The 22,183-nt window shown below is 41.9% G+C and overlaps 1 protein-coding gene across 3 annotated transcripts in view; it reads left to right on the forward strand.

The window, feature by feature from the left end:
* RELN (reelin) overlaps positions 1-22,183 on the forward strand; it is a 308,114-nt gene that overhangs the window by 41,692 nt on the left and 244,239 nt on the right. Inside the window, exon 1 of one of the 3 annotated variants that reach the window (XM_081879040.1) lies at positions 11,380-11,523. The exons of the other annotated variants lie outside the window; for them this stretch is intronic. Within the exon in view, the coding sequence (XP_081735166.1) occupies positions 11,490-11,523 (34 nt within the window). The 5' untranslated portion in view covers positions 11,380-11,489. Of the gene's footprint in view, positions 1-11,379; positions 11,524-22,183 lie in introns of those variants that run through there. 3 annotated transcript variants of the gene reach the window in all.

Consider the following 22,183-nt stretch of genomic DNA (forward strand, 5'->3'; position numbering starts at 1 on the left):
AGAGTACACTTTCAGCTGTACACCTGCACAGCTGACCAGACATGATCTATTCCACTCCCCTACATATTGATAGTCTGCACAATCCCAGTTGTATGTTAGAAATGTTATGGAGTTGGAAAAATGAACTGCATTTTCTTGATGCTACCTCTAAGAAAGGAGAAAGCTTCACTTATGATCAAACATACAAAGTAGATGACTTCCTAGCACCATTTGGAAATTGAGTATATTTGCAGATGATTAATTGTTGTAATATAATTTTTATGCCAGACTGTTTGCTAATGTTTGATATTGAGGAGAGAGAGAGAAAACAATAAAGATAAAAAAGAAGACGAAAGAAAAAAAACCACTGTGCTTTTAATGGCCAAGAACAGGGAAGATATACGAGCAGGTTGGGGGAAGGTTCCTTCCTCCCCCAGTCAGGAAAGATGGATGGATATTTAAAAGTTCCATTACTTAGTAATTCATTGTTATTACAGAGAATCCCGGTACTGCAACTGAAGGTCTAGACATGATGAGATTGAGAATTGCCTCTTACTGATTCACAAAGACTAAGTAGTATTGCTATATGCTGTTCAAATTTGAGGGCTATATGAAGCTGCACATCACTGAGATTATGCAAGGTTCATACTGAGCACTGGTGCAACATGTCCTTGACCTTGGGGCAAAGGTCCAGAGCCTCACATCCATGGGGCGCCCTCAAGAGAGTAGCAGATTATGGGGGCAGCAACAAATATGTCCCCCATCAGATCCCGGGCCATCATGGGCATGTCAGGGCAAATTAAGGCTTCTGCAAGTCACTGCGGCAACCTTTCTTCTTATTTTAAAAATGGGGTGGCTGGCCAGCCATGTCGTGGTTACTGATGCCCTTTTTGTTATCTATCTATCTATCTATCTATCATCTATCTATCTATCATCTATCTATCATCTATCATCTATCATCTATCTATTATGTGTTGTGCTTTTCCACAACAAAATGGTGCTTATTCTCAGTAAAAGGCGTTTAGCATCAAGGGAGCAGAAACAATCTCAGTTTTATTCCTGTAAGTAATGAGCACATGCTTGGAGTATTTCTGTAACATATAATGAATGTAGAAGCAGCTGCAATGCATGGAAATGCGGTGACTGAGGTAGAGGGGAGAGATAAGAGAAATGCTAAATGTTTCCTTTGCAACTTAAGTTATGCATAAGGCCAGCTAAGGGAAGGCCTGTAAGACCATTTAGTTCAGGGTCTAAAATTATCTTGTTGCGCCACTGCTTCTGACAGGATGAAGTCTGCCTAAACAGGTGCAGTGGTTTTTGTACTAAGCAGCTTTCACATTGATTTTCATAAAATTTAAAATGAGCACTTTAAAAATTCAAGCTTTCTCCCTTTCTTTAAGAGAAAAATCACCTTACTAACATAAATTAACAGGTGGGGATGTCCTTATGACACTGGCAGGAAACTTCGACAATAGGACTCAGCTGTATCTTTTATTTATTGCAAGTCCAGTCAAATCCAATCCACCCTTCCATATTGCCAACCAGGGCAGCAGGGCAGAGGCACAGCTTGTTTAGTACCCTGGAGAGCTCACAGCAGTCAGTGCCAAGACTTGGGGAGAGTTCTTGCTTAAGCAGCATGTTGAAGCCTTCTGAGGATTGGTCGACTTGAGCCTCTTACTAGCTCTATTCTCTCTGAGGTGCTACCTGTTCATTAAAAGGGTCATTGCCCAATTATGTTACGGTTTGATCCTATGGTGGCCAAGCAAGGAGAGATGAATCACAAGGATAGTCTCGGAGTTGGAGGAGTCCAGTAAGGCCACATACTCTGGCCTGGGCCGCCCAGAAATGAGGGACAGTGGCTTCCTAACTGATGCCTTTCCCTCCAAGTCTCCCAACTGGATGAAGGATTATGGCCAGAGAACCTCACAGGTTCTTTCCCCTTCCTAGGACCTCAGCTGGATCCTTAAGACTCCACCTTGCCTTTTCTTACAAGGTGGTTCTCCATTTTCTACCTTCTTCCTGGTCTCTATAATAGTAACAGCTAAGCCAGGCAACATTGGGGTGGGTTGCCTTTGTAATTTATTACTGATCCTTTTAACTCTGCATATTTTGATAACAGCACATCAAACCTCAAGTGCTATGATTTTACTCTTAAACCATGTTATTATTTTGCAAATAAATATTGCAGTTGCAACCCTGATGTGATTGTTCCTGGCTCTTTGGAGCAGGCACATGAATATTGGTTTCTATTTATCATTACTAAATCCCCACATGTAAGCAATGGCATCACAGCCAGTGCAGTCCTTTTCTAGCACACAACTGCCTCCAGTAAAGATCTCAAGAGTAGTATTGTTATTTTCCCCAAATTAGCTTTTATGTTAATGCAGATGAAGGATACGGGTTCATGTGCCTGTGAGCACTGGTACACAAACAGATCTGGGAACATCCCAGAAATCGCCATGGGGACAATATGAGCTTTGCAGTGCTCCTATTTCAACTTTGATGGATGGAATGAAAGCCAAGTTGTAAATTGGGAGTGTACAGTAATCTGCTGCTTGTGCTTAGTAACATACAATACAAAGAATATGGAGTCAGGCAAATTGCAGTAGTACTCAGAGATACTACAAACTTACTTATTTTTTATTTTTGCAAAAAAAATAAAAATCTGTTCCATCAGCATTAAGAAATAATTATCATACTGGTGAACAGCAAAAAAGAACAATAGAATTATATTAATCAGACAAATGCCAAATGCAACATAAATCAGTAGATGAGATGAATACTGCCTCTCCATATCCCACCCAATATCCAAAGAGAGTACCAAGCTTTGATGACCACCCAATTGACATTTGACCATGTTAAAGAAAACCAAGCCTTATGAGCAACGGTTGGAGGAGCTGGGTATGTTTAGCCTGGAAAAGAGGAGACTGAAAGGAGATATGATAGCGATCTTCAAATATCTTAAGGGCTGTCACATGGAGGACGGAGCCTGCTTGTTTTCTCCTGCTCTGGAGGGCAGGTCTTGAACCAATGGCTTCAAGTTACAAGAAAGAAGATTCTGAGTAAACATTTGGAAAAAAATTACAACAGTAAGAGCTGTTTGGCAGTGGAATAGACTCCCACAAGAGGTGGTGGACTCTCCTTCCTTAGAGATTTTAAAGCAGAGGTTGGATGTCCATCTGCCATGGATGCTTAGCTGAGATTCCTGCATTGCAGGGGGTTGGACTAGATGGCCCTTGGGTCCCTTCCAACTCTATGATTCTATGACTCTATGATGCAAGGTCCTAATCTCTCAGAAGTGGACTATTTGCTTGGGCTTCATTTGAAGTAAATGGATTGTTTCCCAGCATCTCATGGTCATAATTTGCTAGGATTGGATTTTGGCTGCTAGATCCAAGTGCTTAAGCATAGTACCTGATGTGCATCAAGGCTAGTATATTTTCTTGTTTGGTTGCAGTATTTGTATTCAATTTATAGTTTATTGCTTAAAACGCCATTGTGCAGTATTCAACATAGAAACATTTCCATTGTCACATATTACCAAGAATGACCTATAATTATGATGCCAAAATTTTAAACTGGACTCTGAATCTCAGGGTTGTGGGTTCAAGCCTCACATTGGGCAAAATGATTCCTGCATATCAGGGGGTCAGACTAGATGACCCCTGTGGTCCCTTCCAATGACCCCTGTGGTCCCTTCCAATTCTATGATTTAAGATAACCCCACAATAATGAATACAAAATTCATAAACAACGTATCAATAAAATTACACTACTTCTATAAATGCTTGCTTAGATATATGGATGAAAAAAATTAGTAACAAATATTGTAATCAGTAAAGTGCTATCGAAGAGAATCTGGGTGGTCTTTTGCATTTCCAATTAGCCCAGTTAATTACATTTAAATTTGGGCACAATTTTTCCATGGAATCACTCCTTTAAGTGTAGTGTTTCCTGTGAATTGTTAATGAAGTTGCTCCATAGGGCAAGACAAAAAATGCTGGACAGAAGCAAATGAGGTCCTTACAGGCAGGAAATGTCTAAAGAGAGAGTTGTAAGTCACTGATGCATACTAAGAGATACCTCGTTTTGCTTGTTGATATGAATCTTAAAGCATGATGCCCCAGGGAAGTCTAATGTTTAATTATGAATATCCATTTATGCACTGCAGGAGAAAAAGTTTCCTTCTATGGCTTGTCTTATGAACAGCAGCTTTACCGCACATTCTGAAGAACTGAGAGCCAAACTAGACAAGACATCATTCATGCAATTAGCAACTGCATGAATGGTTTTTAAAAAGTAAATACAAAGCATGGAGAAGTCCAATCTAGACTGGGAACCTGATGAGAAGGTATTTTTTTGGGGGGGGGCACGACTTTAACCCTCTGTTCACCTCACTTCAATCCCAGTTCACTTTGGGGTGTCTGCACCAGCTATTTGCACTGGGGGGAAAATGCTTCCTTTAGCATGAATGGGAAGTTTTATTTGAGAGAAAATAACAGAGTTGTGGGGTCCCTGATTCAGATTGGGACCACATCAGCAGGCAAAGAGTTAACGTTTCTAAACCCCCCCCCCCATGCCAGGGTCTTGATTTGGACTGTGATCCCTACTTCTGATATCTCTTTTAAAAGCCATCCATGCAGTTGTTACTTAAATAGTTAATGGCATGAATTGTATCTTGCCTAGTTTGGCTGGGAGTACAGCTATTCCCTTTTACTGTTTTTGATGTTATGCAATTGTTCTTAACCTTAAACAGATACTTAAGAAAAACCACTTGGATTTTATTATTAATCTTTCTTTTTATTCTGGTAATAAATAAAGTGGAGCTGCTATGAGTGATCATTCGAGGAACAAATTACAATTACATCAAATTACAATGTTATATTCTAGAGTCCTGTGCACTGTTTGGAAAGAAGGGAGTGCTCGATCTCTTTCAAGGACTTGAGTGTGTAGAAAAATAAGGATTTTGGTTAAATTGTCTGCTAGATTTTCATGTTGCTTTCAGGAGAAAAAATTAGCTTTCTACCCACCGTAGTTCAATAGTTGTTCCCATTCCAGCTCCTATCTCGAGCTTCATAAACATTTCCCCCTAATGTTGGAATCTTATCCCTTCACCGTGTTTCCCCAGGCTTCCAAACTGCTCTTAAAAAGTCTTGCATTTTAAAAGCACTACAGGGTATTTGCACAAGAAGTGTTTAAAAGCAAAGAAACATAGGGAAAACAAAACAAAAACAGCAGGCAAACTCCAGGAGACCCTTCAGACATCTTGTCAGTGCAAAAGTCAGAGGAGGGGTTTAAAAGTAAAGGGGAGGTCGGTGTGCACTTGAGCTGTTGCTTCAAAGACATCTCACAACAAAACCTGTTCTGCAGACTCGCCTCCGCACAGCTACCATTTGGGAAGGGTCAGGTATTTTAGGGCACCATGTGGAACACCAAATGATCTTCCCTACAAGCTCATTTGAATGGGAAATCAATTGTAGATAAAAGAAAGGAACATGCCTCCCGCTGGTACTGCACTGTCAACAGAAGTGGAGGGAAAGGAAATAGACTTCTGTAGCTGCGTTTGTGTTGGCACTGAAACATTTTGTTCTTGGGATCTACGATTTTAAAAAGCAGAAACTATCATGACTGATTACTGCATATCCAGGAAGCATTAGCCTGCATAGCATAACATTCTTGAAATGTTCCTCTGTAAACTAATGAAATTGCTTCGTGCCCCTGGCTTACTTTGTGACAAATCAAATGGGCTCCAGGACCCTCACACCAGAGACACATGCCAGAAACCAAACAGATGGTAAGCTAGGAAAAATTACCCTCAGCATTCTCATTAGAACAGTTGGGAAAATTTTAATAGGCCCCCATTTGCCTTGTGCTGTATCTAATACCCTTTGAACTGCCACTTTTTTGTTACAAGTCAACAACCGCAATGTATATTTTAATAGGGATTATCAAACACAATTTGCCCAGAAGATGTACCAGCCCTCCACTGCTAATTAGCCAAGTTTAAATAATCACTGAGTTCTGGAATAATTGGAAAGAAATCCTGTTTTTCTTGCCAGTGCATAATTACTAATTAACAGGGAGATAAAATATCTGTATAGCGTCATATCTGGGAGAATCTGTTAACAGTTAATTAAATTGTTAATGGGGGCCAAATTGACATTGGTCAGCAAAGTTTACATTTCAGTTTTACTATGTATAATCAACTTTCCTGAATCAGAAGGACCCATGATGACAGTGAAACCTGTAGAGATAAAAGTTGATGGTCCTGTCAAGTTTTGTTTAATAGACTTGAGGGGAAAATGAAACCCTTGATAATTATGAGTTCTTCACTGCGTCCTGCTCTATATGTTATGTTCAAGAATGATAAAACCGAACTCTATACTTTTAACCATAAAAATTAGTTGTTAACAAACTTTTCCAATCCAAAAAATTATAAAAATGGAACCTGTAATGTCCTGTTCATGTTTCACTTGCAATAAATTTAGATAATTTGTTTTTAAACGAAGTCATGCTATTTAACTGCATTCAACGTAGCCCAAATATCCTTGGTAATATTTAGCACAAACATTTAGAAATTGCTGGTAGTCATCTAATTATTATTTTTGTACAGGCAGCTATATTGTTTCAATAATACATTTATTAACAAAGTAAATAAAAGTACAAGCCTAATCCTCTAAAGAGTTCGTTATATTTTATTTATGAAACTCTATCCACTGTAGTGCAAATGCTGATTTGCTCTATAGCAGCTGAAGTGGTCTGGATATGGCCTCGATATTATTTTGATCCTAGATCTTCTGCTTCAATAATCAATATTTTATTGACCTCAGTGCAGTACCTCATAGAACTGTGTCCTAAAATGACAATGGATTTCCTAGGAAATGTGAAATTTGATGCAACAGGAATACCTTAGCTGCCCCCCAAATGAAGAAATCCAAAGACATTTTATTCTGTCATATCTTATTGGCCACTTATGATACAGTGGTGCTCCGCAAGACGAATGCCTCAGAAGACGAAAAACTCGCTAGACGAAAGAGTTTTCCGTCTTTTGAGGTGCTTCGCAAGACGAATTTCCCTATGGGCTTGCTTCGCAAGACGAAAACGTCTTGCGAGTTCTTGCGAGTTTTCCCCCTTCCCCCCCTTTTTCTAAGCCGCTAATAGCCACTAAGCCGCTAATAGCGCTAATCCGCTAATAGCCGTGCTTCGCAAGACGAAAAAACCGCAAGACGAAGAGACTCGCGGAACAAATTAATTTCGTCTTGCGAGGCACCACTGTATTAGACTATTATGCCTTTTCCAGAAACCTTGTGTACAGCAGTAGGCTGTATACAGACTGCTGAGCGCAAGGATCTCCTCCCATTGATCACATCCTTAGTGCTGTCAGATAGGACAATACTAATACTATTTTTTTAAAAAAAATAATTTTTATTAACCGACCAATCAAATCAAATCAAATCAAATCAAATCACATCATATAAATTCCGAATTACAAAGCCGAATTTTAAATTTTTGTTGGGGTAACCCATATTTCAAGTTCCGATGGGGGATTCCGATCATCTTCTTGCTGCTGCGTTAATATCCACAAATCTGTCCAAATAATGTTCATAATTCTATCCAGTCTTATCTTGCTGTTTCCACATCTCATCTTGTTCGTATATTTTTCTTTTTTTTCTTTATGATCTCTTCTGATAATCTACTTAAGCAGGTAAACACCAATTATAATCCTGTGTGAATTTTCCGTTCGTCCAGTCATCATATCAAGATGGTTTCCATATATCATCACTTTCATAAATAACAGCACTCTTTTCATCATTAATCTCGCAAATCTGTCGCACTTTAGTCCCTCTGAGGAGGCTCACCCACAATATGAAAACAGATCTGTCCCTCCTCCCAGACATAAGTCTTTCGACAGAACTTGCCAAGATGGCGACAATATTTTTTGCTGCGTCATTCCAAAGCTCTTATGCTTTCCACGATCTTCTTGAAACATGCTTTGGTTAGAAAATTATCTCCACACAGTCTTAAATCCACAGCTTAAGTCATTTAAACGGCATTTCTGACTTGTGACTTGGGGGGGGGGGATTCTTGGTTAATCACATAGAGCAAAGAAAGGAAAGTTTTTCCCCCTCCCCCATCCAGTCCCGTTGCCGAACATACCGAGCCTTAGTGTGTCTTCTCATGATTTATTCTTGTTCCTCCGACCCGTCTTGTTTATCAGAGATCTCTTCAGTTAGCAGTCTTTACTCCCCCTTCTTCCTTGAAATATGTGCATTAGCTTCCTCCCAATTGTTTCTTTTGAAGTTGCTGCAGCTAGAGGCGCGAATCAGAGACAGCGTCCAGGAGCGCCGAGATCCGCACAAGGGCTTTCTGCCTAGTGCCCCCACCCCCACAAATTCGGGGGTGGTATAGGGCACAGCAGGCAAGGGCAGTCCCCCCCCCACACGCTTGGGGGGGCGGGAGGCTGTTTACTCCCATCACAGCCTCTTAATTACCTCGTGTGGGTCGGAGAGATGTTATTGTCAACCATCTTCCGATGCGCCCCTAGTGGCCACCAGGACAATACTAATACTTATACTCTGCTGTGGGCATGGGGACAAGACACTGCTCAGGACAGAACAATGTGTTTAAAAAGAACATCAGCTGCAATGTGCAGAGCTCCCTTTTCCCATTATAACATCTATCAGAACTTAGTTTGTTTGTTTTTTTTTGAAAATAATTTTTATTAGGTTTTTACATTTTATAACAACAAACACACACAAAAAGACAAAAACAAACAAGTACAATTTCATACCCTAATTTTCTTTACCCTCTTTCATTGACTTCCCCCCACCCCCTCTTCTTACATCCCAATTCCAATAATTAATTCAGCAAGTTCTTACCTAACCTCTTAAACATATTAATATTACTTTTAAAACTTAATTCTTTTTGTTTGTCTATATTCAACTTATCCAATTCTCTTATAATCATTAATTTCTTTTTTTTTTTTTTAAGGTCGATCTAACTTCCCTTCCACAAATTTTTCCCTTTATTATATTGATTATAGGTCACATTAACCAAATAAGCAAATTGTAACATTTTAGAATTCTATTCTCTCCCCCCTCCCTGCCCCGGTTTCTGTCCCTTCCCAAACAAATGTCCAAAAAACAAACAAAAAATAGTTCTTAGCCCGGATTCTTCACGTCCGAGGCCTTTAATTCTCTGTTAGTCTCTCTCTGCCAATTATATTGGTAGTCCTTTTTGTTGATCCTGGGACCCCGAAGGAGTTCAGTCAGAGTCACATCAAAAAATCTTCCATCCAGAATGTTTGAAAGTGGTTGCTGCGAAAGGTCGGCTACTTTTCCATACTCAAGAGGGAAGTCCCAATCGTGTTGCTTTCTTCTTTTTGGTTTTAATGTTCCAAGTACTCCAAGTAATGTTCCAAGTATGAACTTAGTTTGCAACCTGGTATCATTGCACCCTGTGTCCATTCTGCATGTTAGCTGTTGCTGACTACAAACTGGGAAAACACATAAGGATGTCAGGATATGTGGTGAGTTCTGATAGGTGCTATTGAGCAAGTGGTCTGCTGTTTCATGTCATGTGACCTCCAGATGTTCTCCATGAGGTGTGACAGATATGCACAATAGCCAGTTGTTATGCACATTAGCCGCTCAATTTACACATCCCCTAACATATGCAATTGAACCAAGAGAAGGAAACAAAATTAAATGCCAGGCTCCTTTAAGCTGTCTGAGGGGGAGCTACCCCTCCACAGCTTAAAGGACCATGGGTGGGGGAAGGGATTAACCTTGGAGGACCCACTTTCTCTGAGACCAACCTCTGACTTCCTCACTCCATTCCCCAGTGAAAGTATCATGAGACTTAGCTTTCTGCAGTACTAGTAATATAATGATTACCATAATATAATGGAAGCAGTGGGAATGATAAACAAATTCTGATGTGTAGCCCCTTGCAAATATTTGTGTGCAATTCATCAACAGTTTAATTAAGTATTCCAACTCTGAACTTAGCTATTTTGAACTACATTCTCAGTAGTTTTTGTTTAGACATGACATAGGACATACAGTAGTAAAAAGCAGCTTTCTACATATGTCTTAGTTAGTGTTACTAATTCTTAGTGAAACTTGTGAATATATATTCAGTTTTAGTATGGACATAGGTTATGGAAATAGATATTTTGCATCACACAGAGTTACCAAACACACAGCGATATTAGAATTCAACATAGCATATTGTTCTGAACTCTAAGTTTTGCTCTTCTAATAGTTTTGCTCTTCTGCTCTCTACCTATATGTGTGTCTTCAGCTAAATAGCAAACACAAATGCATTGTGGCATTACGGACATACTGCAGTCACATGGAATCACGGTCACTCTGATGCTTCCTGACTTGCTATCAAAAGAACATAATTATCATTACAATGAATCTATAAGTACTGACAACATTAGCTGCTGGATAAAGAATATGAGTTGTAATGAAGTCTACATTAGATGAAAACAGGCCCTTTGGCCTTGAGCTAGTGGAACTAATCCTTTAGCATAAATATCCAGAAAGCTGGGTTGGGAAACAACTAAGTTTCTTTTGGAGCCTCCTATACTATATGCATTAATTTATTTTATTTTTAAAAAGGCCCTGTGTTTCTTCTTGACTCATTAAATAAAATCCTTTAAGGTCATTATTTTATCTATTAAAAAAAACTTGCCTCTTTCTTCTGCATTCAACTAAATTGGGGTTTTGCAGCACCCAGTACCTTAGAAATAGTATCACGGTGCAAGTGGACACATTTTTAACATCATACTGCTGGCTAGTGAGCTAGTAAGTTGTAATTCATTTGTATAAAGAGATTGGGATAAACCTTGTCTTGAGAAGGGCATGGATTTTAACAACTTATTACAAAATATCTTCCATTTTAAGCCAGTGAAAGTTCACATCCTCAATCTTGGGAAGTAATGCAGAGAAGCTGTTTTAGCTGATACTTTCTTACACAGCATCAAAGGCAGCCCCACTCTGTTCTCTCTAGTGTGGCTAATGATTTAATTTGCATGCAAATTCCAGATTGAGGCTTCAGATTTTTATTAAATGAAGTGTAAAAGTATTTTTAAAGCACAAAATACCCTTAACTTGAGACATAATTCTAGGAAACATAATCTTGTGGAGTACAGGAAAGTTAAGAGGTAACCAATACGTTATACAAATCCAGTGGTTGCTCCCAAAACTGACTGCGCTGCCTCCTCCAAAAGTTTCAACTTAACTTGTCATGACAGACCACTGTGACAAACCCTTAGCACTGCCAGGCAGCAACCAGTGATTGTGACATAAGGGCAGGATGCAGTGATGTCACAATATGAGGTTAGTTGTCTGGCTGAACCAGGTGAGGGTAGCCAGTGGGTTAGGGACTGAGTGGGTTAGAGACAGGCTCTGGTGAAGACAGGCTCTGGTGAAGTGAGTGAACGAGACCAATAGTGGGTCCAATGATCAAGAAGGAGGTTTCTGTGTGTGCGGTAGAAGGAAATGAGTAGCAGGCGGGGCTCATCAACCTGGGAAGGTAGGCCATCTAAGAGAAGGAAAACTCTGGTCCTAAACCTCTGCTGCCTTTGGGAGAAGAAAAGGCTAAGGAAATTTTCCACTTCCAAATTTTGGACAGAGTGGAGATTTTTTCCAAGAAAGCCTCTGAAAACTTCCTTCCTTCCTTCCTTCCTTCCTTTCTTGTTCCTACCAGTGACATTGTCTCCTCTGGTTGTTTCTTTTTTAATGCCATTGGTATAATTCAGACATAACAGGAAACCACAGCTTCTCACTATTTGAAAAAGCCACAGCAAGCCAGGGTCTCATATGTTCCCCCTGTACACATCCTCAAGGAGAAAGGTGGAATCATTTGCTTCCAGTTTTAAAGAGGCATCACTTTCCTTTGATGTTCAAGTGCAGGAATCTGTAATTTAAGTTCTACTTACTGAGAACAAAGTCACTAAGTATCGGTTCCTGGTTTGCTCACTTAAACTCTAGTTCAAATGTCAAGAAGAAACTATAGTTTGTTTAAAAGCATAAGCTTCTGATATCTTCCTGAGTGCAGAAGAGAGGGAACGATAGGGATAGGGAGAAAGGATAGGGATTTTTGGTCACTGTCAAAAATGTTAAAGAAAAATCATAACTAGTTTCAGCTTAGCGCTATACATTATTGCTATTTATTACGTTTCTTGACAATGTTGGGATTTCTCTATTAAAAGGATAGGCATAGCCTCTTTCCTATTTTTATTGGTTTGTTTTTGTAAAAGTCTGGTTTTAGCAGAGAAAAGCCCCAAAGTGGAATTTCCACATGGCCTTAAAGGCTCAAGAACTATTTGCATAATTTTAAGAGCAATCCTGTTATTTTTGTGAGACTTGACTTGCGACTTCTAGCATCTGGAGTTGATAAAAGTGATTACGCAGGAGAATAAAGCTGGAATAGGAATACCAAGGAGAAAGAAAGTCCTATTAGCATATTACTAGGGGGTGAGATTAATGAAGGTTAAAAAAATGGCTAAGCTTCTGATCTGCTAATCTGCCTTACAAGAAAAACAATTAAGAAGCCATATCAGACTCGCCATGCTCCCCTTATGTACCTATGTTCCTTTCAGAAATCAATGGGGTAGCACAAATATAACTTCGGGGGAGGAATTGGGCTGTAATTCTTCATGCCTCTTGAGAGCACTTTTTCTCATTAAAGGCAGATTGACAGTGCATAAGCGCAGTCATTTCTATCCATTAATTTCTGCCCCCTGCTTGTGTATGTTGCTTTATTTATTTGAATTCTGAAATTAGCTACATTTGGAATAAACCCCAATATTGCATCAGTCAAGCGTTAACATTATTATTATACCCTTACTGTGGTAAAAGTAAGAGTTACATGACTCAGAGTAATGCTGTAATATATATATATATATATATATATATATATATATATATATATATATATATGTTTTCGTAGATTTTCACGGGTACAGGAATGCAGGTTTTGGTGTCCTCGGGTGTCTTCCCGTGTAAAAGTTGGGGTGTCTAGGCGACGTTTCGACGAGGTCTCACTCGTCATCTTCAGGCTGGTGCTTTCGGCTTCTTGTTACTGGAACAGAGCAGGATCTCAGTGTTTGAGTTCCTATAAATACTGTAGAGGGGGTGTGGTGTATAGCCTCCAATGTTCTGGGCAGAGAGGAAGTTCCCAGGCTAGTGTGCCTTTTCTTCTTTTGTTCCTTAATTACTTGAGAGATATCTTGAGTGATTTCTTGAGTGATATCCTGAGTACCACTTAGGTGGGTCATTAGGTGTGGATTAGTTGTTAAAGTCTTTGTGTCTTGACCTCTTGAACTTTGTGAAGAGTTTTCCTGAGAAGATGGCTGTACTGTACTTAGTTGTGCTCTGGCTTGGCTTCGTGTATAGGGGCGAGCTGTGGTTTTGTGGCTTGTGTCAGCCAGATCTGTGTAGGGATTGCAGGGGGGTGCAGCATCCGGAGGTGCCACCATGGATTGGCTACTGGATGGTGTCTGTAATTCATCTGTGGAGAGGGTCTGGGTTTGGGTCTGGTGTGGTTGATTGGTGTTGGCGTTCTGTGTGCCTCTGGATCTGGTGTCAGTTTTTGTGGGGAGGGCTAATTTCCAGATGTCTGGCAAGCGGGATGTGTCGTCACGCTTGTTCATGTTGTGAGGGTGTTTCTCTATCTCGATGGCTTCCATGATTATTCTCTTGTGGTGATGTTCCGTGTTAAAGAGCAATTTGGAATCTGCAAAATTAATTTCGTGTCCTGTTTCTTTCATGTGTTGGAAAAGAGAGGAAGTTTTTTCTTCTTTTTTGACGGCATTCTTGTGTTCTGCGATACGTGCATTTATTCGTCTGTTTGTTTGTTTGGATTACGAAGCTAATCCAAAAGGAAACACCCCCCAAAAACCAAGACACAGAAGAAAACAATGGCATGGCCCTCCTTCCTTATATCAAGGGCACTACAGATAAAATTAGCAAAATCCTCCATAAACACAATATCAAAACAGCCTTTTGCACCAACCAAAAAATAGCCAATATCCTCAGAAACCCCAAGGATAAAATCCAGTTGGAAAACCAAGGGATCTATGAAATACCCTGCAAAGTCTGCCCAGCCACGTACATTGGACAAACAAACAGACGAATAAATGCACGTATCGCAGAACACAAGAATGCCGTCAAAAAAGAAGAAAAAACTTCCTCTCTTTTCCAACACATGAAAGAAACAGGACACGAAATTAATTTTGCAGATTCCAAATTGCTCTTTAACACGGAACATCACCACAAGAGAATAATCATGGAAGCCATCGAGATAGAGAAACACCCTCACAACATGAACAAGCGTGACGACACATCCCGCTTGCCAGACATCTGGAAATTAGCCCTCCCCACAAAAACTGACACCAGATCCAGAGGCACACAGAACGCCAACACCAATCAACCACACCAGACCCAAACCCAGACCCTCTCCACAGATGAATTACAGACACCATCCAGTAGCCAATCCATGGTGGCACCTCCGGATGCTGCACCCCCCTGCAATCCCTACACAGATCTGGCTGACACAAGCCACAAAACCACAGCTCGCCCCTATACACGAAGCCAAGCCAGAGCACAACTAAGTACAGTACAGCCATCTTCTCAGGAAAACTCTTCACAAAGTTCAAGAGGTCAAGACACAAAGACTTTAACAACTAATCCACACCTAATGACCCACCTAAGTGGTACTCAGGATATCACTCAAGAAATCACTCAAGATATCTCTCAAGTAATTAAGGAACAAAAGAAGAAAAGGCACACTAGCCTGGGAACTTCCTCTCTGCCCAGAACATTGGAGGCTATACACCACACCCCCTCTACAGTATTTATAGGAACTCAAACACTGAGATCCTGCTCTGTTCCAGTAACAAGAAGCCGAAAGCACCAGCCTGAAGATGACGAGTGAGACCTCGCCGAAACGTCGCCTAGACACCCCAACTTTTACACGGGAAGACACCCGAGGACACCAAAACCTGCATATATATATATATATATATATATATATATATATATATATATATTGATCAATCAATCATTCTTCCTTAGAGGGAAAAGATCACTAAAGTAGTATTCAATGAAAAAGTTATAGAATAATAAGTGTGTCAGTTTTTATCAGCAACAGTTTATGTAGCAATTTCCTGGAGGAGAACTAGTTTCTGCAATTGAGCACTGATGCCTAGAGTCATAGGAGCCAACTCCTAGGGGCTGTGGGGGCTTTGGCCCTCAAAATATAATATTTGATGGGGCCGGGCCCCCACAAAGTTGGCGGGCATTCCCATTCAAATGATGTGTGCACACTGTGTCATGTGATTGATTATGCAGGGCGGGGCTTACCTGGACCGCCACAATATTGTATTCAATATTGAAGTAGAGAGATCCAATACTCTTCCTGTAGGGTGTTGCAAGGCATCAGTAGAAGCATGGAGTCTGCTTCTTCAGCTCTGTGCAGTCACACATTTGATGCATAGATAGCAGTACCTGTCGGAACCATAAGATGGAAAGCCAGCTGGACAGACCCCAGCCGGATCGTCTCCCTTCTCAGCCTTGCTGTTGCGCAGATCCATCAGTCCTCCTCCTCCTCCTCCGACGTGCGACTGTGACTCATGCTGGCATGCATGAGCACACGCTACTCAGCAGAGTAAACACACAACAGATCTGGCTCGAGGCGTGGATACTAGGCTACTTTTATTGTACATAAACCAGGGCAAAGAAAACATGGTTTCTTTCCTTGTCGTTCTTCTCAAAGTGAGAGAACACAAAAGTAATACAGAGCGGATGTTCTGCTCACGAGACTCCAACAATCTGTGCTGGAATGTAAACAGACATTGACATGTAACAATCCCACATATCTGCAGCAAGGGTGGAATGGAATTCCCAACAGTACCTGGCACAGACCAATGAAGTCACCATTCATACCTGTTGTGAGTGTTGCAACCCACTCAACACCTATGCACCTGTACAGTGCTCAGGTAGCAGCTCTTGTTCCTCTACTGCCAACTTGTGATACTTTCCTTACTCACTAGCCATGTGGGAGCTTCAGTGCTTGTAGAAGATCAAAAGGATGACCCAAGCACTTTTGGGTCCCATAGATTTCATGGAGAGGGTAAAAGACATACTTAAGATGCTGTATACACTTACCTAGGAGTAAGTTCCATTGAACTCAGTAGGACCTATTTCTGAGTTGATATGCACAGAATTACACTGCAAATTTGTTTACCACAGAAATCTATGGGACTTAAAAAATGTTAGCTCATGTCTCAGAACTGGGGGTCAGATGAATTAAGAAGTTTGGTTGTTGTGGAGGGAAAACTGGCTGTATTTAGACACCAGAAATGAAGTCTGTGTGGTGACAGATTCAATCTAGAGCTTGAACTTATTCTACTATTTTTCGCTCTATAAGACACACTTTATCCCCTCCAAAAATTAAGGGGAAATGAGTGTGCATCTTATGGAGCGAATGCAGGCTCCATGGCTTCAACGAAAGCAACACGAAGCCTCCAGAGCGCAGCGGGAGCATTCCTGCTGTGCTCCGGAGGCTTCGGGCAGCAATCCCTGAAGCCAGGAGAGCAAGAGGGGTCGGGAGTTCCTGCTGCGCTCTGGAGGCTCTGCTGAAGCCTGGAGAGCGAGAGGGATAGGTGCGCACCGACCTCTCTTGCTCTCCAGGCTTCAGGGATAGCCGCTGAAGCCTCCGGAGCATAGCTTCAGGTTGCTTCAGGGATAGCTGTGCAGCGCCCCTTCAGTGAAGCGGGAGGAGAAATGAAAGGGGCTCCGTTTCTGCTGCCGCTTCACTGAAGGGGCGCTGCGGAGAGAGGGAAAGATATATTTTTCTTGTTCTCCCCCTCTAAAACTAGGTGCGTCCTATGGTCAGGTGCATCCTATAGAGCAAAAAATACAGTAGCTAAATCTACAGTGAAAAGTCTGCTTCCCCTACATTCATTCAGAGAAACAATTCAAGCACACAGAAATAAGGTATGGTAGGATCTGCTTTGGACCGTATCACTTTAAAATGCAGGTGGAGAAACATGTTTGAATCCCACCCGGGAAAACCATTTAGCACATATTTAAGTAGTTGCTTGGTAGCAAGAAGAAATTACATGTAGTGAGATTGCAGAGGAGGGATTGGGTGTTCTGTGTCTCTTCTGTGGTGTCCAGCATGGTAGTCAAGCAGACTGCCAAAGGAGGGAAGGCCCCTCTTCCACATCCAGGGTAGAAATGCAGTGGGCTGCTGTAGGAGAGAAGGAACTCTCTGTTCCTCCTCTGCTAGCCCCCAGCTGCTAACCTTTGTGGGCTTCTCTACAAGGCTGCTTCAGCGCACAGAAATTCCCCATCAGGAAGAAGGCCATTCTTCTCTCTGGCATGCTACCTTCCCACAGACAGTGTCAGGGAACTGCCATCGGAGCCAGAGGAGGGGAGAGGGCTCCAGAGGGATGACGGAGAGCGTCCCAGGAGGGAGAGAGGGAGCCCATCTGCTGGGGAAGGAAATCAGCGCAACACCAGTGGAGAAGGGGGGCAGAAGGGGGAATCGGTGAGGGGGCTCCAGGACTCCTCGCCAAGGACCAGCGGGGAGAGCACGGGTCCTCCGCTGCCCACACCCTCCCTGCGCAGAAAACTTCTGCACAGGGAGAGTAGGCAGAGACTTGGCGTCAAAGAACTTCTTTGCTGGAAGAAGTTCAAGAAACGCCCACTGACGGATTCTGCCAGCGATTGAGACAGCCACGGATGAGTGGCTGTCCGGACAGAAAGGGTTCGCCCAGGTAACCCAGCCAGGTGTGGCGACGACTTACGCACGAGCAACCCCTAGAACCATTACAGACAGGGAGGTGTTTTGTTTTTGTTTTGATTTTACAGGAATAACTATCCAGACATGTAGTTTTCCACTTGTAGTCTGAGGTGGTACAGCTTGGAACGATTTGGGTATGTGTTTTGTCTGCTTGTATGAATCAGCTCTCAGTTTCAATTTGTAAACTTGTAGAGAAGGTTCTTCATAGAGATACTGTAGGGCACCAATGTAGCATCTTTGAAGGAAATGTCCCCTAGAGAGACCACTTGCTATAACTCTGATGGTGGCCGCAGTTGCAGCCCAGCATGGCTTCCGAGGAGCCAAGGATTTAAGCAGTCACCCTGCATGGCTGGCTGACGTCAGCACTGACCTTGGCTAGCTGTGGGGGCTAGCGGGATTGTTAAAAAATTTAATGGGCCACTCAGAGGCCCAGAACAGTGGAGGTGCCTGATCTGTGGGCCTGGCTGGGCCAGCCTTCAGTCTGGTCTGCTAGTGGGTCATAATGAGCAGGCATGTATAGGGCCTTGCTGCGGAATTATTCAGCCACTGTTACGTGGGGCGAGGAAGGAATTTGCCTGCAGACATATTGAGCCTGTTTTGCAGGGTGTGGGTAGGCGTGGCTTCCTCTTAGCAATTGTCACAACTTTGGTGGGAAAAGGCATTGGGTTGGACCCTTCGTCAAGAACTTGGGGGTGAATGAGTGTCCCAACCCCAGAACCCTCAGAGTACCCCAGTAAAGGGGTCCAAGGGTGGGGTCTGTCCAAAAGCCCAGAGAAGGACTGCCAGGCAACAGAACATCCTTGAACAACAACAACAACAACAACAACAATGACAATGCTTTTTTCTGGGGGGACGTAGGGGGACGTAGACCCCTAAACATTTTGTGAATCTTTATACTTTTGTCCATTTACTGTATTTATTCCCCCCCCCCATTTGAACTATAAAATTGTGATTTTCTTAAGTCAAAATGAGAGTAACTCTAAACCTTTTTTTTTTTTAATAGAAAAAAGCACTAATAATACAGTGGTACCTCAGGTTATGAACTCAATTCATTCCTGAGGTCCATTCTTAACCCGAAACCATTCTTAACCTGAGGCGCATTTTCACTAATGGGGCCTCCTGCTGCCACCCTGCTGCCACCTCATGATTTCCGTTCTCATCCTGGGGCAAAGTTCTCAACCCGAGGTACTACTTCCGGGTAAGCGGAGTTTGTAACCCGAAGCGTTTGTAACCCGAGGTACCACTGTAATAATAATGATAATGCTATTATTTAAACCCCGACCATCTGGGTTTCCCCGCCACTCTGGATAGCTTACAAGCATATATAAAACATACTAAAACATCAAACATTAAAAACTTCCCGATACAGGGCTGTCTTCTGGCATCCTGGTGGGATTTCCCTGTTAGATCTGTGTCAATGGAGGACATCCTCTCACCAAGACTGACCTTAATGGATATATCAGTCAGCAATTGGGTTGGCTGATTCAGGACACATACCCAATACCTATGCCAAATCCAATCTACATCTGTAACTAATAAAGTTGTAGCCATTTTGATTCCACGCTGGTGTCATGCCTTTTCTACTGTATTTACATTGTTAACCCCCGCCCCGAGTACCACTGGTAATCACCGGCCTGCTGGGGTCTGCAAAGGTTTTCCACCCACCTAGGAAAAGGAAGAGGGACACGGGTGGTGCTGTGGGTTAAACCACTGAGCCTAGGACTTGCCGATCAGAAGGTTGGCGGTTCTAATCCCCGCGATGGGGTGAGCTCCCGTTGCTCAGTCCCTGCTCCTGCCACCCTAGCAGTTCGAAAGCACATCAAAGTGCAAGGAGATAAATAGGTACCGCTCCGGCGGGAAGGTAAACGGCGTTTCCGTGCGCTGCTCTGGTTCGCCAGAAGCGGCTTAGTCATGCTGACCCAGAAGCTGTACGCCGGCTCCCTCGGCCAATAAAGCGAGATGAGCGCCGCAACCCCAGTGTCGGTCACGACTGGACCTAATGGTCAGGGGTCCTAGGAAAAGGAAGCAAAACAGTACTGTGGCTCTGTATCATTCTTGCTACTCCTTACCCTCTTGAAGCCTCGTCTAGGCTATAATACATTAATTTTGTTTGTTTGATGCTAGATTATAAAAAACTGGTCACCACTAAACTAGATTTAAATTTGATGATAAGTGAGACTAAAGAAAATATAAAACTTTTTGGAAGAAGCGCTAGATTATATGTGTGAGTGGACATGAGATTGTAAACAAGTTGATAATTTGTTTGGAAAAAATTTTTTAACGATGTAAATGGGAGCGGGAGACGTGAGGGAGCCCAAAGAAGTGATGAAATTGTTGTGAAAGAAGTAAGATTGTTTATTATGTTTTATATTTAAAAACCTTAATAAATATTTATTAAAAAAAAAAAATTGTTTGTTTCAGCTACAATTTCTAAAGGTTATTCAGTGTTGCATATGGTTCAAAAATGTAACATTGGCTGGCGAAGTAGGTTCTGTTCAGTTTGTTTCCCCAAAGAAGATGGTGATAACTCATTCACTGCAACCTAGCATGAAGAAACCACCAAATTGCAGTATTTATCTAGCCATTAAAGGCAGAATAAGACAGCTTTTATACACCAACTCAGGCAGTGCTGAAGACAGAAAGAGAGTCCCTGTTCACAGGCCTATGGCTGGCAATGAAGAAGAGGAAGTCCTCATTGGAATAAATGGATGTGTTTAGGCAGCCACTAGAGCAGTGTTTGAAATTGCAAATCTAAAATGAAAGCAAAGTTTGCAGTGCATAGTGGGTAATCTGCGAGCCAATACTGTACATCCCTGGTTCCTATTTCTTTTTGGTGGAGATTTAGATTTGATGACAGGTTTAGAATCCACTTATAGAAATTGTAAAGAAGAACAAGAGTGGAATAAAGGTTAAGAAAACTATTTTCTGAAATAAAATGCATTGCTGTGTAAAGATTATCTTTTCCATTCATATGAAAAAGTTGCTCTATCAGTGCTATTTTTCTACACAGAAAACTGGTATTTAATACTAGGTGCTGTAGGCATGCATAGTGAATGGATAAATCTCACTTGGCCTAGAACATAAGTAGATTATCTGAAAAGTTATTTCATTTTCCCTTTTATAATATTTCCAGTAATTGCCTAATGTTAGCATTTTTGCATGTATTTACTCCTTATCCCCATTTACTAAACTCCCTTGCCTTTGTATACTTAACTATCATTTTGTTCTCTAGCATCTTTCCAATTGTCAGTGAACATTCTTAATAGTTGGTGCATCGGGCATTGGCATCCATTTCTGACCTCCCTTTTTACAAATACACATGCTTAATAAATTGTACAAGGAATCTCATTCAATGTCTTGGGGAATTATGCAAATGAAAGGCTATATTCTCCTCCCAGTGGGCTCTCATTTGCATATGCGTAACTCATGTCAGCTTGAACTCATAAATCCCCAAGATGAAAATACATCTCTAGTGGATTCTGACAAAGGGCTTTCTTAGAAAATGTTAATTAACTACCCATCAAATTCGGGTCATTTAAAACGATTAAAGGAGGAGGAGGGAGGAGTAAATCCATATACTGTTGGCCAGATGCAACTGTGTCTTTTGAATAAAAGATAGTCCATGAGCATTGTAGAGTATCAGCCGTTTTTAGCCACCCTGCAATAATATTGAGCATAGTAATATCTAACAGAAAACTAGTTTAGACTTTACATTTCTTGGCTTACTTAACAGAAATAACTCCTCATGTGTGCAATGTGAGGAGGAACTAAAGTGATTTAGAACTGGGGGTGGGGTGGGGGGTGGGAATCAGTTTTGAGTGACACCAGCAGCGAAAAGAAGCTAAGGAGATCAGACTGGTTGCAGTTTTGTATATAGCCTGGTGGCAGCGTACTCCTAAGCAAAGCTTGTCCCTTCTGATCTAGTCTTTCTGGCTCATTTGCAATCTTAGTATTGCTACAATATGGGCATTTCAGTGGACATGCCAGAGGGCAGGGGGAACTGTAGGTTGAGTGTGGCAGTCCCTGTCCCAACCTACATACAGCATAGTAATTATGAAGATCAGGCTACACCCTTAATGTTTAGGATATGTACAGTTGTAAGGCTGGACGCGGGTGGCGCTGTGGGTAAAACCTCAGCGCCTAGGGCTTGCCGATCGCATGGTCGGCGGTTCGAATCCCTGCGGCAGGGTGAGCTCCCATTGCTTGGTCCCTGCTCCTGCCAACCTAGCAGTTTGAAAGCACCCCTAAGTGCAAGTAGATAAATAGGTACCGCTTTATAGCGGGAAGGTAAACGGCGTTTCCGTGTGCTGCGCTGGTGCCGGCTCGCCAGAACAGCTTCATCATGCTGGCCACGTGACCCGGAAGTGTCTCCGGACAGTGC

The sequence above is a fragment of the Podarcis erhardii genome (genome assembly GCF_964252035.2).
Source record: "Podarcis erhardii genome assembly, chromosome: 10".
Classification (NCBI taxonomy): Eukaryota; Metazoa; Chordata; class Lepidosauria; order Squamata; family Lacertidae; genus Podarcis; species Podarcis erhardii.